The sequence below is a fragment of the Marmota marmota genome, unplaced genomic scaffold (genome assembly GCF_001458135.2).
Source record: "Marmota marmota marmota unplaced genomic scaffold, marMar, whole genome shotgun sequence".
Taxonomy (NCBI): Eukaryota; Metazoa; Chordata; class Mammalia; order Rodentia; family Sciuridae; genus Marmota; species Marmota marmota.
Window position 1 is genome coordinate 40,228,324 of NW_025999977.1, and position 16,642 is coordinate 40,244,965.

Genomic DNA, 16,642 nt, shown 5'->3' on the forward strand with positions numbered 1-16,642 from the left:
ACCTACCAGAGGGACAGCAACACTTTGTATCTGGGCCACATTTGCACCTCCACCACACGACAGACTCTGGGAAGTGGTATTTTTGGACGATGAGGGCCCCACAGAACCACAGAGTTGGCTCCTGCTCCCTGGCCTGTGGTCTGGCATGCTGACTCCTGGCTCTGGGGCCTCTGAGTGGAACCTGCACAGAGCAGAGGCTTTCCTCAAGGCTTCTGGTTATTTGGATGGATGGCTAGGCTGTGGCATGAAATGTCCTCTTCAACCAAGAGAGCTCAAGTTCTCTCCCTCTCCCCTACTCGTGGATGATCTATCTTCACAGGGGAAAGCTGAGCCTCCCACACAGCTGACAACAAGACCAGGTGCTTCCTGCTGCTGCTGCTGTGGCAGCAACTCCTCTGGGAGTCGTGGAGGTTAATTTGGGGAATGGAGAAAAAGAGGAAAGACCACAGTGTTAAAGTCTCAGAGCAGTTTCAACATCAAGAAGGACAAATAGGTGGCCAGAGGAAACTGGCTCAGGGGAAGATTTATTTGATCTGAGGCTCTGCAGGGTGAGATATGGGGAAAGGGAAGGACAAAGGACACAGGACACAAGCAGAGTCCTTCCTACTGACCACATCTGCCTGGGTTCAGGGCAGCCTGGATGCCAGGCTAGACAGAAGGGCGAAGGCAATGGTAGCCAGTGATGCCAGCCTTCACGGGAGATGATGAGCCAGTGTCTCCTGCCACATGGCTCTCACATGATGCCATCAAACCCCTGCAGGCCACACTTCTTGCCAGCCACCTGACAGCCAAATCTCAGTGCCTCCTGCATGCTCTTGCCTAGAGGAGGGACAATAGCTGGGTCATCCTGGTGTTCTTAACAAGGGTAGGCCTCAGCCCTGACCCTGCTGGCTGGGGTACTCACCCTGGGAGAGGCTGAAGATGACAGAGGCATTGAAGGTATCTCCAGCCCCCAGAGTGTCCACTACCCGGGGTGGTGGGAAGGCATCCGAATGGAGCAGCTGGCCATCAGGGCCCAGGGCATCAGCACCCTCCTCAGCCCAGGCACAGACAAGGGTGGCCCTGTAAGACTTCCACTCAGCTGGGGGTTGGCCCAACTCCAGACCTGTCAGGGCAGACCCTGGGAGTCTAGGCTCCCCCACCAACTCCCTAAGGCCCCTTCTGGCTTCCCCACTCACCCTTTCCTCACACGACCATACAAGCCCCTCAGGGCTTCCACTGCTGACTGGAACCCCAGGTGCTTGGCCACATCTTTGCTGACAAACACCTGTGGGCAGTGGAAGAGAAGCTGGCAGCCACCTCTAACTCTAGTCACTTACCAACAAAAGCCCTGTGTGGCCCTAGGCTATAGCATGATTCCCCCAACATGGCCACATAAATCTCCAACATGGCATCTTGCTGTCCCGTTTTTATCCTTGCTTAAAACATGCTAGACTATAGCCTTGTGAATTGTGAAGGCAAAACCCTGTCTATTTGCTCTAGGATCAACGAATTGAAAACCCACAGAGAGCCTGGGACACCATCTTGGGGTGAAATCTATCCTGTCCAGTCAAAGCACCCTGGTTCTCAGGAATAGTTTTGTTTTGTTTTCCCCACACCACTGTGCCCTCTAGAGCCTGTTTCTTCATCTGTAAAACAAAGCTCTAGGGTTTCTAGAAATCCACCACTAACTACACAATCGAATCTCCAGAAACAGTTTTTGTTAAAAAAAAAAAAAAAAGAGCTGGTTCTACCCCTACCAATTAAAGAAAAAAAAATGAGGAGGTGAGGCTCAGACATTTGTTTTTTAAAATGATACACCAAGGCTGAGGACCAAAAGCTAGACATCTCCAACCAGCTTTGGCTTTGATGTTGGGATTGTTACCTAAATTGAATTTGTACTAGGCTCTGCCCAGTTGTGTAAGTCTCCCTCCCACCTTCCCCTCAATTCTAGTGGATTCTACAACCTGCCACTCACACCCCAGAGTTGGAAGAGGCCTGAAACCAGAGAACAGTTCAGTTCCCTCATTTTGCAGAGAAAAAGTCAGAAGGCCCAAGAGGAGATGCCTGTGGTTTTCCAGGCCGTGAGCAAACCCTCTGGGCACACTTATTCCTGTGCACCCACCTGAGGTAGAAAAATCCTACTTCTTGGCCACTGGAGAACCTACAATTGGAGCTCTGGCCCTTCCAACATTGCCACCCCAGAGCAGCCATTTTGAGTGTGGCAGGCAGGTCAGAGGCTTCTCCAGCTCCCTTTAAGAACTGAGTTAGCTGGATGTGGCAAGAAGGGCCTGCAGGGGCACTCACCAACTCCCCATAGCCAAACAGCTGGAACAGCTCCTCTCGGGGCTTCTCTATCTCCACGGACACCCGGATCTTCTGCTCTGGAGGCTGCCTGGCATTGTGCTGCTCTATCCGCTGCAGCATCTTTACCTGTTCTGAAACATTCCTGCCCTGGGACAGGACAGGGCAGCTCAGGCAGTTCTGGCCAATCCAGCTCATCCTCCCTCCCTGTTGGACTTTGGGTGAGGAGGGAGAGGAGCTGGGGGAAGCTGAGCTGGAACCTCATCCTAAGTTACAAAATTCTAGGGCTGCCATAGACTCTGGAGACCTTACCAACTAGCTCTCCCATTTCACAGATGTGAACACTATAGAATAAGAGGCTTTCTGAAGGACCTACAGTAAGTTAAATGAGTGGGATAGGGCTGGAACTCAGGACTCCTTGGGGTTTCCTTTGACTAGACTTCAAAACTTCTCCCCTGGATGAAGGTTCTAGTTCTCTTTGAGATCTGGGTCCAATCCTCTTATTCCTGCTTCCTCGGATATAAGATAGGTCAACCCCTAAGCAGCCAGCCTCCTGCCAGAGGTAGAGCTGGACGAGGCAAGGCCACCATAACACAAAAAGTAGCAGAGCCAGTGCCTCCTTCACCCAGTCCTTCCGGGCCTTAGTTTTCTTACCTGCAAGCCTTAGGAATAATGGAGAGGGGAGGTGGGGGGGGTGGATTCATTTATTTCTAAGGTACTTCATAGTCCAAAGAACCCAAGAAGGAAGCCAGAACATGTGGATGGGCCTGGCAGGCTGAACCCCTAGAAACACAGGTAAGGCAGGGCTTGCCTCAATGTGAATCCACTTGAACCGCGTCAGATCCACCTTCTCAAAGTCCTTAGCAGACACATCTGGTAGGTTCCTGTGTCACAAGATGGGAAGGATAGAGAAGAAAGGGCATAAGGTCAGCCAGGGCCATGATCTCTGACTGACTGCTAGGGGCCCTCTGCCTACTAGCACTGCCAGTGGTGGAGCAGGGTGCTAAGAAGCACAGGGTTCTCAGCTTCAGCTCTAGGATAAGCTCTGTACAGTTTGCTGAGGTTCCCCTTTCTGAGTCTGATGTTGTACCACTTCTAAGGGTAAACTCAACTACAACCTGTGCCAAGGGGCCAGCTCTGTGTGCTCTGGACCACATCTCCCAGAATGCTCTAAAAGTGCCAAGGACTACACTAGCTCCTAGCAGAGCTCTCTCCCATTGAACTACAAAGCCTATGGCCACCCTGCTGGGAGCTAACTCTAGTCCTGCTCAGTTCTGGCGCTTCAGCACTGGGAATTTGTTCATAACACCCAGAGCACCCTATTCTGAGTTCAGCAGCTTCCTGTTGTAACCCTGAGATCAGAGTTGGCACTTCAGGAAAAGTTTATGTTTGGCTGTCCTACATGTGGAGACCCAGGAAGAGATCTATCTCAACCCTCCTTGGACAGAGACCTACACCCAGCTGATGTCCTCCCTTGTGTTCTGAGGCTGAATCCTTGGTCCACTTCACTAACTGTGTGACCTGAGGCTGCTTCCCCATCTCTCCACGGCATTGAAACCCCCAACCTCATGGGATTGAAACCCACCTGCTGAAGTTGGAGATGTGTGTGTGAACAAGTCTGGATAGAGACCAGTGGGCAAGAAACATTTCTCCCCAAAGTTCCTCCCCTCCCTTCTGTGAGTCTCATGTTGTATCCTTGATCAAAGTTGCTCCAGATTGTTGCTTCATGGGCAGATGACCATGACTGCCCAATCTTAATGTCACCTCTAACACATATGTGTACCTACTCACTCTGGGACACATGGACCCCAAGGATCATAAAGTCTGTCTTGACATAACCTCCCCCTTCCCCAGGTCCAGTGGTCATGCTAGACAATAGAGACCCTGAACACCAGGGCAGCTGGGCTTGGGCCCTCCCAGCCCTAAGAGTTCCTGGCACACACTAGGTTCTCAGTAAACTGAACTTCTGGGATTCTTCAGGAAGGAATCTGGAGAGGAAGGAATGTCAAGGCCCACAGGACCTCTCCTGAGGACCGTGGGACACCAGAGGGATATCCCCAAGTTTACCACCACATCAGATGGTCCTGACCTGCTGACCCAGTTTCCCTTCCCTCTCCATTAGCAATGGCTGCAAATGGTGTGTGGTGTGTTTGGTTTCATCATGCTAGGACTTTTGGGTGCCCCTCATCCCTTTTGGACACACAGAACCCAGCTCTTGATGCCATGCCCAGGGTGGCAACCCTGGGGCTGACTCTGAAAATCCGAGTCCCCTGTCCTAGTTGGTATAATATGGATTGATTTACATCTCCCACCCCTCTGTCCTGGGAACAGTTTCCCCACACCCACACCCAAGCTGCTGATTGACTAATTATGAAAGAATCACATCATCAATCACATTTTGTACAGGTCTGCCTGCCCATTATCGGTGTTGACCAAGGCCAAGTGACCAGGCAGACCAGAACACACCTCTTCCCACCTCACTTCTCCCCTAATTGAAAACAATTCAGAAATCACTGAACAGTTGGACTTGGGGGCAATTTCTGATTCAGAGAAGCCATTGGCGGGGGAGCTGGGATGTCCCCAGTGGTGAATGAGGGAACTGATTGGTGGGTTGTGGCAGGTTGAGGCCAGGGGGCCTTACGTGTCGTAGAGCACAATGGTACGGGAGCCACTGGAGTTGTTGACGATGCAGCAAGAGCAGGGGGTGTCCCCCCTACTCTGCCAGGCCACATGAGACACATCTATGCCTCGCCGCCTGAAGTCAGCCACCAGGAAGCTTGGGGTGGAGCCCGAGCCAGAAAAAGGGCAAGGAGACACAGATTAGAGCCCACACATGGCTTGGACCTCCCACAGGAGTGGGAAAGCGGTGCTGGAGCACATGGCCTATGAGAGAAGAAGGGTCCTATCCTGGACGTTTGGTGACAGCGGCGGCATCTGGCAAAGCACAAACAGGTGCACAAACCTGTAGGCATGGAGGATGGTGCGGCTACCACTGGTCTCGTTGATGATGACTGTGGAGATGGGGATGGAGCCCAAGGTCTGAAAGACCGTGTAGCGTAGGTCCACGGAATAGCGACGGAGGTCATCCAGGACAAAACTGCCAGGGTGGAGTAACCCAGGGGAGGTGCAGTTCGGCAAGGGTTTGGGGGACTGGAGGGCAGGGCCACTAGGGACCCTGAAAAGCAAGGTGTGAGCAGAGGGGGCTGAGAGAGAACTAAGAATCCCAGTTTGCTACAGGCTGTGCAAGAGGGCCTGGCAGGGGTGCAGAGCCTGGAGCTCAGAGAGAGAAACACAAAAGGACATTCTTTTAGGTCCTGACTACAGCAAACTCTAACTCTTGACTCCGTCTTCCAGTACAGCTCAGGTTGGAAAGATTTGCTCCTGCTCATAAAGCCAGATAGGGGGTAGATTTGAGGTCTAGAACCTATATCCTGTTTGAATCAAGCAGGTGTGGGCATTGTAGCCTTTCAAGCAAGGGCCAAGCCAAGGCAGAATTAATTATTAATCACCAAGGTGATACTTTGTACCCCCCAGCTGCCCTCTGCATGATCACTCCCATGGAACTCTTCTCTTTGGAGTCCCTTCCAGGCCTCCCATGATTCCTCTCAATGCTATGCTGGCTTCCATAGTGCCCAGCCAGGAATTGGTGCTGCTTGGTGGGCCTGCTCACTTGCGTGTTCTCTCCAAGCCAGGTTAAACGCTCCCTGGGCAATGAGCTGGCTTTGAATGCCTGAGGCCCCTCCAGTTTGGGCCTGGTTAGGACAACTTCCTAGAATACCTTCCAGGAACATCCCCTCAAGAAGACTGCACCAGCAGGAGAATTAGGAGCCCAGCCTCACCGTTCCTGAGCCTTCTTGGAATCACACTATTCTGTGCTCAAGAGCTCGCAGCTATGCCCAGCAATCCAGCACCATACTGGGTTTTCTCATTGACTTGCAGTAACATCAGAGTTGGATAAGACAGTTGTGGGCATCTTACAACTCAAGGATACTTTAAGTAGTAGTTTTCCCAAAGTAAATAAGGTTTGGTTTACCAAGTAACTTTTTGCACCTACAGTGCCTAGCATAGAGTAGGTGCTCATTAAATGTTTGTTGAACACATGAGGCGAATTCGGAATGGCCCACCAACCAGCATGATTGCTTTATAAAGGAGAGGCCACCGTCCTAGGCAAGAGCCACAGTTCTGCCTTCAAGTAGGAGGGAAGGAGCTAACGGAAGAGGGTTAACAAGTGACGAGCCCTTGGTGCCAAGTCCCTCTGTCCCATCTCCAGGACAGATTCTCTCCCCCTCCTTGCTTTATGCCAGTTCCTTGAGGCAGAGAGTTTGGCTGCGACTCAGGAAGTTGGCCTCTGGCAACAGCCCCTTCAAACCAGGGTTCAAAGGGCTGTGCTTCACAGGACAGCAACCTGGCAGTCTGCCCTGATGCCCACAGTGGGCAAAGTGTGGGCCTCATTCCCGATATGTGCTTGCTGAGTCGGCAGTGCCAGAGGTCAAAGGGCTTTTGGGTCCTTGCAGCAGTCAACATGGAGAAAGCACGTGGGCCACTTATGGGCCGCAGCCTCCACAGCAGGCTGGGAGGTGTGGATTCTCGGCTACCTCTAGCACGAGGCTTTGAGATGTCCCGAGCAGGGCACTCTTGCTACTTCAGTGAACAACAAGGACATGAACATTGGCCCTGCCCTTCAATGGGGAAATAAAATGTAAGCCTGGACCCTGGGATCATGGGTGCTGGATATCCCTGAGGAGGGTGAGGACAGTGTGTCCCTAACTGCCTTTTCGCTTGAGCACAGTCAAGATAAAGGTCTGGAGAAGGGCAAAGGGAATCCATCACAATCTGTAGGAAGCAAGGAAGGAAGCAAAAGGTGGGGAAACCTAGGTAGGCTTTGCTGCGAGCTGTGGAAAAGAAATCTTTGCAGGAACAGTGTTAATACCCGAATGGTGGACCGGCCACCTCAGATAGGTCTCAGAGTCTGGACTCCACTGTACCCACTCCCACTCATTTCTGGTGGCCACTATTCATTTCTTCTACCCCACCCACCCAGGGTTCAGACACCCTTCTCTCCACACCCTGAAGGCAAGTGTCCCCCAGCAAGGGCTCCCTCCTGCACTCACTCGGCAACAGGGCCAGAGGCCAGCGAGCCCATGAAGGCACAGGGGGCTCCGAGCAGGGACAGAACGGTGCAGGAGTTGGACGCGTTGCCTCCACGTTGCCATCTCTGGGAGAGACACCTGGAAGGCACAAGGCAGGTCCCTCCCTGCAGCACCAGTAAACTGGTCCTGGGAGAAGCAAGGCCAACTACTGTCCCTCAGAGAGCACCTAAGCAGCTGAGGCTCAGCCAGGGGAAGGGGTTTAGCTGTGGGCCAGGTCTGTCCCTGAAGTCTGCGTTACATTCAAGCTCAAAACATTTACTTTTTATGCTTTTACCTGATCTTAGGGCAGGAAAGCACTCACTGGGCTCCATCACTAACTCTGGGTCCTCTTTTTGGTCACAATGACCCCTTTCCTCCAGTCAGAGTTGCTCCCAAGAAGCCATCCTTTCAGCTTCCCCCTTGATGGCCAGATCAACTCCTAAGGCCTCCTCTCAAAGGGATCACATGTGCAATCTACTCCTGTCTCGGGAGAGTCAACTTCAACAATAAAACAGTTATAAAACGAAATGAGCAAGAAAGGAAAGCAAACCCCATGCTGTTATTCCTTAAGAAGTTTGTAAGGGCTGGGGATATGGCTTACCCTGGCATTAATGAGGCCCTGGTTCCATCCCCAGCACCACAAAACAAAAATAGGTGACCTACTATGTCAAAAGTCAAAAGATTTGAGTACAGACCAGTTTTTCTCCATCTTTACTGAAAATCTATCAAAAGGAAAGTAACAATATACACCTGAAGGAGCTGGAGTTGTGGCTCAGTGGTAGAGTGCTTGCCTAGCAGGTATGAGGCACTGGGTTTGATCCTCAGCACCACATAAAAATAAATAACTATAATAAAGGTATTGTCCATCTACAACTAAAATTTTTTTTTAAAAAATATACAAGAATTTCCATTATCAACAACAACAAAAATGATAAATAACCACTAATTAAGAGAAATAAGTGAAATCGAATCTTTGGACTAAGGTATACTTGTACACAAAACTTTCCCTTCAGGGGAATATGATCTTATGAGGAAAAGAGGATGCAAATTTGTAAAGGGTCAAAAAGTCATCAAGCCATGTGCTTTAGGGAAATTTTCAAGCAAAGAAAGGAGGAGCCTAGAGGAAATGGGACTTGCTAAAGATCATACAAATAGTTAATGGTAAAGTTGATATTAGAATCCAGGTTTCCCAACTCCAAAGCCACTATTATTTACCCTGTATTTTGAAACAAAAATCAGTTAAGCCCAAGAATCAATGAGGTTTCTAAGAAGGAGTACAGGATATCACCCTGAACAACCTTTCAATGTCTCACTGATACTCTTGTGTGGAGCTGCTCAGCAGACATAAAGACACTCTGGGGAAGGTTCTCCTTGACATAGGCCTTGGGAGGTAGGGGCCACTCTTCACAGGTCTGGCTGAGCTCCATAACCTCAGAATTCCTGGGACAGGCAGAGCTCAGATGACCACGAAGGAATGGGTCCAACTCAGGTTTGCTCTTCTGAGGGGCCCAGCAGAGTCCAGGAGCCAGGCTATAGAGAAACAGTGTGATGAGGTGGGGGAGGGAGGCAGCACACCCAGAGGGCAAGAAGCTCAGAAAACAAGGGAAGGGTCTCTTATAGAGGTACTTCCCATAGGATTCACTTTCTGAAGCTGCCTCATCAGCACGGGAGCTAGCAGGCCCTCCTTCTCCTGGCCTCCCACAGCATCAAGTTTAAGGAGAACAACAATTCAAGTCTTCCTTGGTCCTGACACAGTCCTTGGAGAAACTGCAGTGCTGGAATTTGCATGTTCTCCTGAGAGGAAGGCTAACTCCTCACTGAGCACCAGGTCCTGGGGCGGGTTCTACTTTGGTAGGTGAGTTAGGTCTACATAGCAGCATATCTAGTGCCCCTTCCCCACTGTCTCTGCACCCTGACAAGGGGTTCTAAACCTCTGACAAACAAAGCAGCCCAAAGCAGAGGGTTAACTCCATGAGATGAGAGGCAGCAAAAGGACAGGAAAGACAGGAGATGGCAGAGGACCACAGCACTAGACTTGGAGGTCGGAGACATAAATTGTAATCGCTGCTCTGCTGCTTACTAAATATGGGGCCTGATAAAAATCATTGAATTTCTCCAGATCTTCAGTTTCCTCATATACAAGAAGGATTTGACTGGTGCTTACACAGGTCCCAGGGAAGGTATGAAACAGTGTATGTGACAGTGCTCTGTGGACTCAAAGCCAGAAGGGCAACCTGGTCTCCCGCTTTGGCCAGCCTTGTAGCTGTCCATGCTGTAGTGTCTTGCCAGAGTTCAGCCCTGAACTGCATTTCATCGAGTTCTTGGTTGAGACAACCAATACCTAAGGAGCAATTCTCATTGCTTGGAGTAGTAGGTTGCACCAAGAGAAAGCCAGTGTTCCACCCCTCAGAAACACCTCAGTGGCTTGACACTGGGTGGCCCTTATCAAGAGTAAAGATAAGGGCTGGAGTTGTAGCTCAATGGTAGAGCGCTTGCCTAGCACATGTGAGGCAGTGGGTTCTGAACCTCAGCACCAGATTAAAAAAGTAAAGAAATAAAATAAAGGTATTGTGTCCATCTATGACTAAAAATACTAAAAATAAAATAAAAAGTAAAGATAAGAACTGTCCAATAACTTTTCAACTTCAACTTCCACCAGACAACTAAGGAGGATGTGTCCACTGTTGTTCACCTGTCTTTGTAAAAAGGCCTCTAGTAGATTCCTTTTGGATTTAACATTAGAAAAAAGCTTCCCCTGACCCTGATGCCACAGAGCTAGTGAGCCCTGAGCTGTAGTCAAAGCTCAAATGCCAATCTAACTGCACATACCTTTCACTGCAAGCGACCTCATATTTTTAAGAAATAGTTGAGATATGTGTGTGTCAAATAAATTAGAGGTAAATTTGGTGAGAGGCAAGTGCATAGGTTTGGAGTTTTAAAAAAAGGAAAACTGGCTCCACACCTTCTGCGTCTTCCTAACTGCGCCCCCTTGGGCGAATCACTTCATCCCTCAGTCTCTACTTGCTTGTAAAATGGGGATCCTGGTGCCGGGCACAGTCCCACAGTTAAGATGGGAACAGGCTACAAACGTTATACAAAGCCTGAGTCTTATTTTGAAAGTCCTCCATTCTCTCCTCTCTCCTGAGAGCCCCCAGGCTTCCCTGGCAGAGGGCTTTTGAGGTTGGACCCTCACCGCCTCACTGTGGGGTCCCTGCCTCAGCAGCCTGGAACACTTGCGCCGGGCGCTGTTGGAGATCCAACAGCCCGTGGGGTCTCCGAGGGGCCTGGGCGCCCCTACCTGCTATCCGTGTCTTCCTCCGGGTACTTGTCCACCACATTGATGATGTCGAGCACCACCAGCCCCACGCATAGAATTTGCTTCTCTTCCATGAGGCTGTACCCCGAACCTCCTGCCCGTGGCGGGGTGCCTGTCAGAATCTGTCTCTTATCCTGGAGAATGGTGTTCTGGCTCCCGGGGGCTGCCCTGGCTCCTCCTCCGCGCGCGGGGCTCCTCCTTCAGGGAAGCGCCTGCGGCGTCCCCGGAGAAGTGCAGTGGGGAGGGGTGCAGGTGGCCTGGCCCTGCAGATGGCACCTCCTCCCACTTCTCGCCCTCAGTTTCCTCACTGGGCGGATGCAAACCTCTAGAGCGCAGCTAGTCAATCCCAAGAATACAACGCGAAAGGCGCTAGTAATGCGCCACCTGGCCCGCCCTGTCCTGCACCTGCAGCTCTGACTCCTGACCCTGGACAATGGCGTGGAGCCTGGTCTGGCCGCCGCAGCCCTGAGCTAGTAGCCCCAGCCTCCGCTAGCTCGGGCCCGCCGCCCCGACCCCGAAACCCGGGCCTTCCCAGCCTGCACCCCACCTCCGCTGCCCGGAGCCAGGCGGACTGCGGGGCGTCACGTGACGGGGAACCCAGCCCAGCTGCTCTAAGGTCTCGTGCCCAGCGACCTCTGGCGGACGCGGGAGAATAGGCACGACCAGGAGGACGTGCTGGCTGGGGCCCGAAAATGCTGGCTCACCTGGCGGCCAGTGCCCCGCACTCTAGGTGGGCGGAGCCACCCGGAGCCGAGCGGAGCGGGCCCCGGGTCCCCTCCATAGGCCTCCGTCTCCTCGCGTCACGTGTGCTCCTGTCAACCCCTGAGCACGCACTGGAGCAGAACAGTAATGTTTTTGTAGAAAAAACCAAGTGTCTTTATTCCTGAATTGTTTAGTATGGCGCTATGGGCCGGAGCCCGCTGGGCATAGCCCAGAAGCCGGGCATTCGGCCTAGAGCGCAGGTTGAGGGAGCAAAGGGTGCAAGGATCGGCTCCTTTACCGCAGTCCGGGTCCTGGAGGGCATTCTGGAAGGGACATTGGTCAGACTCAGTCTGGACAAAGGGAGGCCAAAGTCCCCGAGCCGGCGCGCACCTGGCGTGGGGAGAGGTCGCTGTGGGCGCCTGTATCGTGGCGGGGCCAGGTGCAGCGGATTGCCAAAGGCTGAGTGTCCCGACCCAGGCCGGGAGCCCAGAGATCCCGACGCCCTGCTGGCCCTGTGGCGGGTGTAGACCATCCTGGCGGTCAGGCCAGTCCCGCCTACGCCTGTTCAAGCTCCTGGTCGCCATAGAGCAGCGCTCCACTGAAGATGGTGAGTGGCTCCTCCGAGTGTGCCAGCTGCCCCATGACCAGGTCGATGCAGACTGTGTCCCCCGCCTGCAGCGGCAGGATGAGGCTGAAGACACCCAGAGCACCCGGGCTGGGCTGGCTCTCTGCCACCGGCTTGTTCTCCAGGCCCTCAGGCTCGTAGCCGCCTGAGTCTATGCGGGCCACGCCCAGGTTGGAGCGCGACAGCACTGCCTCCACTTTCTCGTGTCGGTGCCCAGTCAGCACTGCGCTCAGCAAATAGCGTCCGGATAGTGGTGCGGTGAATATACCTGGGGACAAGGATAGCGATCAGAAGGGAAGACAGTAGCCTGGAAGGCCTCCCAGAGCGTAGATTCCTAGAGTAGGGGTCTCCCCAAGTCAGAGTGTAAAAAGATTGGCATTATATCAAGGAGTAAGAATGAGAAGACATCACTTCCCAGCCTCCTGCATTTCCCCCAAACGCTCAGTTCAGCCCCTCCCTGGCTTACCTGTCACTGGGTCATAGTAACCTCCATCATTGAGCAGGACTCTGTCAAAGGGGACTGTGCCTGGTTCAGACCGGGGCAAACTCAGGGCAGCTGAAAATGCCACCCGAGGCACAGACACTGCTGGTGCCCCCTCCACTCCTGCATGGGGGTAGGGCAGGTGTTAGAGTGGATGCTCAGCCAGAGCTGGCTCCCTTTCCCTAGGGGATCTCCATCTGGGCTGCCTGAGGACTTCCATCCTCCAGCCAGAGATCAGCTCTCCCTCTGGCACCTAATGAGAGGAACTTACCCTGTTCACCCTGGGGACCTGTGGAAAGAGAAAAAGGAGCAGTGAGAAGGAGGGCAGCTCTCACAAAATCACTCAGCAAACATCTGCTGTGTCACTTCTGCCATTCTGGGTGCTATGTGAATTTCAAAGCAAAAAAGGGGGATCAAGAAAAGGAGGAATAGCCAGGCATAGTAGCACACACTTGTAATCCCAGGGGCTCAGGAGAATTGTGAGTTCAAAGCCAGCCTGAGGCCCTAAGCAACTTAATGAGACCCTGTCTCTAAATAAAACATTTTTTTAAAAGGCTGGGGATGTGGCTCAGTTGTTAAGCCACCCTGGGTTCAATTTCCAATACCAAAAAGAAAGATAGGTAAGGTCCATTCTGTTTGACTGTTGGACCATGAGTCCTTGCCTCTAGACTTTCTTCCACACCCCCAGATGTCTGTGTAGGCTCAGCCTTAGTCTCCAGTACAGCAGTGGGACCAACATATTCAAATGCAGGCACTATGCCAGCTACTAGTCACTTTCCTCTATCTACTTTTAGTCATTCGGAGTCCCTTATTTCTTACTCTCTTCCCCTTCTCTATCAAGCTCAGAGTGTAATTAATGTCAAGCTAAGGGCTGCCCAGGGAGTGGCAACCCTAGCTCCAGCAGGGGTCGCAGCCCACATACCTGGTGGGCCAATAGGCCCCTTTTGTCCATCCTTGCCTGGAAGTCCTGGAGGTCCAGCAGGGCCTGGGGGTCCCTGTACACCAGGAGGCCCTGGAGGCCCAGCCTCACCAGAAGGCCCTATGGAGACAAAAATAAGTTGAAGGAGAGCCCTAAAGGGAGCATTCAATGGATGAGAAAGATGGTTCCATGGATAGGGAGATGGGGTGAAATAGGCGGGACTTGCAGGATGATGGGGAGATGGGACCCTTGCTGCCCATGCTGGATGTTGGCAGAGCAACATCCCACCTCCACCCACAGACCTATCTGAGCAGCCAGAGAGAAGGCAGGCAGCTAGAACCTTGCATCATATCTGGACACACTGTGACCCCTGGGACATTGGTTGGAGCTGTAGTTCATGCTGGACAGAACAGGGAGAAGATCAAGCCTGGGCTATTGTGGGGTGGGAGAAGAAGGAAAGGGATTGGAAAGGGTCTCCCCATGCCTCTTCTTGCCCCTTACCAGTGAGGTCCCTCAGGCTGATCTGTTGCAGACGGTCCTCTAGGAGCAGCAAGGAGCTGTTGAGGGCACCTAGCCGTCTGCCCAGGCCTGCCTGACCCCCCAGCAGCTTCTCTAGCAGGGCTGCCTGTGTCTGGCTGGTGCTGTTGGTTTCCCGTAGCCCAGCCCAGAGCCCAGCCACGTGTCTGGAAAGGCCCTCGCGCAGGCCCTGTAGTCCCCCTGCCACAGTGTCCAAACGCTCACAGACTCCCTCAAGACGGCCCAATCGCCCCTCCAGACTCGGGCATTGGCCAGCCTGTGCCTGTCCCTCCTCCAGGCCTCGGAAGCGCTCCTCACTCTCTGTAGCATGCTCTGTGGCCTCCTGCTGCAATCTGTTAATCTCAGATATGATGCTGTCCTTGGTGGCCCCCAGGTCAGCCAGATCAGCACCCTGTCCCTCCACAGTGGACTGGAGCTCGTGCAGTGAGTCATTGAGGGAGCTAAAGGTGAGAATGACCTCAGAGAGCTCTCCTTGCAGGGCCTGTAGGGCAGAGCCAGAGCTGCCCCCAAACACGCTGAAACCATCTAGAGGCCCACGGCTTGGTCCTCCAACACCCGGGCCAGCCCCAGGACCCCGTGGAGGTAACAGAGGGCAGGAGCAACGCTCCACACCATCCCGTAGACGGCCCAGCTCTTCTTGGACACCGCCACAGGCCCCACAGCCCTCATCCCCACGGGCCTGCAAAAGACCCTTCAACTGGCTCAGCTGTGCCACTGTGAGATTCAGCTGCAGTGTGAGCTCTGTAGCCGTCTTCTCCTGTGCATCCACACGCTCTTGGAGCTGGCCCACAATCCCTTGCAGTTCCTCTAGCGTGGCCTGCTGGGCCTCCCCTGCTGCTCCCACCTTGTGTAGACCTGAGCCCATCAGTCGCAGCTGGCTCTCACTGTCCAGTACCCTGCGCTCTAAGGCACTGAGGATCTCACTGACCTGAGAGTCCTGATCCCCAGGAGCCCCAGAGCAGAGCTGCCCACATGCCTGCACAGCCCCTGCCACCTGCTCTTCTAGCAGATCCAGACGCCCACCCAACTCCCCACTCACATTGGCTAGCAGTCCCTCCAACCTCTCCAGCTGTCCCTGGGCAGCAGGCAGCCAGAGGCCCAGCCCCCTAGGACCTCCAGGCCAGCCCTCCTCCTGCTCCTCTGAGGGACCCAGAGTGGAGTTGAAGCGGTCCTCCAAGCGAGAGAGGCGGGAGGCTAAGCTGGTGTATCCTGGGGGGTGTCCCCCTTGCCCAGTAGCTCCTCCCAGCTCAGTGCCTCTCCGCCCACTCAGCACTGTTACTGAGCCGGCCACTACGTCCAGCCTGCGCTCCAGCTCTGCCAGTCGTCGGCCTAGCTCTGGAGGGCAGCATTCCTGAGGGGGCCTGCGGCCCATAGCAGGCCCTGTGAGTTGCCGCTGCCGCTCTTCCACAGAGGCCAGTAGCTTCTCCAGTGCTCGAAGCCGCTCCCTGTCCTCCTGCTGCTGCTGGCGGAAGCCATCCAGCCCAGCCAGGCACACAGAGCATGACTCTTGCAGCCGCCGCTCCAGCTGTCGTAGCAGCTCCTCACTGGGGCCAGGAGGGGCTGGGACAGGGGCTGGGGCCCTACCGCCTCCACCACTGCCACCACTGTGGTGGTTATTGAGGTGGCCCAGTTCCTGGTCGTGGGTGGAGACTCGGTTGTCCAGGAGCTGCAGCTGGTGCTGGATCTCATTGAGTGTTTCATGCACGCCAGGGCGGGCAGCTGCATCTGCTGGCTGCTGCCGTCCATTAAAGGCTGTCTCCACAGCCCTCTGCACGTCTTCTGCCAGGCGCCCACTCAATCCCTGCAGGACTCCCCGAAGGCCTTGCAGCTCCTTGGTCAGGCTCTGCACCTGCTCCTCCAGCTGCTGCACCTTCTCTGACTCTCCAGGACCTGAAGACAGGGGAAGGCAGAGGGCAAAGAGGCGTCAGAACTTAGGGCCTATCTCCTAGGCCCTGCTCACCCTAGTTCCAGCATGGGTCAGAGGCATAGCCAGCTCTGCCTCTTCTTTAGGTAATTCAGGCAAGAAGAGAAGAAAATTCCATTCACTGAATGTATAGGCCAAATTTGAAATATGACTCTATCCCCTTGCAACTTCTCCCCTGGGTAGATACTACGAACTCTTCCTGTTGGATAGACTGGGAAACAGAAGACCAGAGATATTAGGTAACTGGCCACAGATTACAGGTTTAATAAATGGTAATGCCAAATTTCAAATCCAGATCATCTGTCTGGCCACCAGCCCAGGTCCTTTCCACTTTTTCAGTGTCTCTTAACATCTTGGAAATTGTTTCTTCATCTAGGAAATGAGAATGACATTATCTGTCCTCCCTCATCCGGCTGTCAAAGGGCCCAAAATGGGACTGTGGGGGAGGTGCTTTGGACATCACACTGTAGCAATGACTGGGCATTTCCCAGTCATCTGGGACAAACAAGAGGGAGGCTCTGTGGCAAGCCTTCTGGGCTCTGGCTAGATGGTGAGAGAGTTAGCTAGAAGTTCCTGTTTCCATAATTATAGTACTGCTATCTCTTTGGCAGGAAAAGTCAGTACATCCGGTTTGCCCAACACACACACACACACACACACACACACACACACACACACACACACACAGCAGGACGACTGCTGCATTCTGGGATCCTGCGGTCTCCA

The 16,642-nt window shown here is 53.4% G+C and overlaps 3 protein-coding genes across 10 annotated transcripts in view; 1 reads left to right on the forward strand and 2 right to left on the reverse strand.

Moving 5' to 3' along the window:
- Positions 1 to 505: 505 nt before the first annotated feature.
- Khk (ketohexokinase) lies at positions 506 to 11,270 on the reverse strand. Of its 8 annotated transcripts, none has more exons than XM_048804672.1 (9): positions 10,711 to 11,257; positions 7,395 to 7,511; positions 5,246 to 5,458; positions 4,925 to 5,059; positions 3,095 to 3,167; positions 2,287 to 2,433; positions 1,179 to 1,267; positions 905 to 1,062; positions 506 to 819 (listed from the first exon to the last, which is right to left on the reverse strand). In XM_048804672.1, the coding sequence occupies exons 1-9, from the start codon at positions 10,800 to 10,802 to the stop codon at positions 734 to 736; spliced, it is 1,110 nt and encodes a 369-aa protein (XP_048660629.1). In that variant the 5' UTR covers positions 10,803 to 11,257; the 3' UTR covers positions 506 to 733. The 8 variants fall into 8 exon arrangements, with proteins under 8 accessions (XP_048660629.1, XP_015335366.1, XP_048660632.1 ...); XM_015479880.2 differs by having other exon boundaries at positions 5,246 to 5,380; positions 10,711 to 11,253; XM_048804675.1 differs by lacking the exon at positions 905 to 1,062 and having other exon boundaries at positions 10,711 to 11,270.
- Positions 11,271 to 11,536: 266 nt separating this feature from the next.
- Positions 11,537 to 16,642, forward strand: part of Ost4 (oligosaccharyltransferase complex subunit 4, non-catalytic) — a 15,217-nt gene continuing 10,111 nt past the window's right edge. The window contains exon 1 of the mRNA XM_048804680.1: positions 11,537 to 11,542. The gene's annotated coding sequence lies outside the window, so the exon portion shown is untranslated. The remainder of the gene's footprint in view (positions 11,543 to 16,642) is intronic.
- The window catches only part of Emilin1 (elastin microfibril interfacer 1), a 7,676-nt gene continuing 2,612 nt past the window's right edge, over positions 11,579 to 16,642 (reverse strand). Inside the window, exons 4-8 of the mRNA XM_015479874.2 lie at positions 13,957 to 15,882; positions 13,459 to 13,575; positions 12,808 to 12,825; positions 12,522 to 12,659; positions 11,579 to 12,323 (exon numbers count right to left, since the gene is read on the reverse strand). Coding sequence (XP_015335360.1) covers positions 11,986 to 12,323; positions 12,522 to 12,659; positions 12,808 to 12,825; positions 13,459 to 13,575; positions 13,957 to 15,882 — 2,537 coding nt within the window. The 3' untranslated portion in view covers positions 11,579 to 11,985. The remainder of the gene's footprint in view (positions 12,324 to 12,521; positions 12,660 to 12,807; positions 12,826 to 13,458; positions 13,576 to 13,956; positions 15,883 to 16,642) is intronic.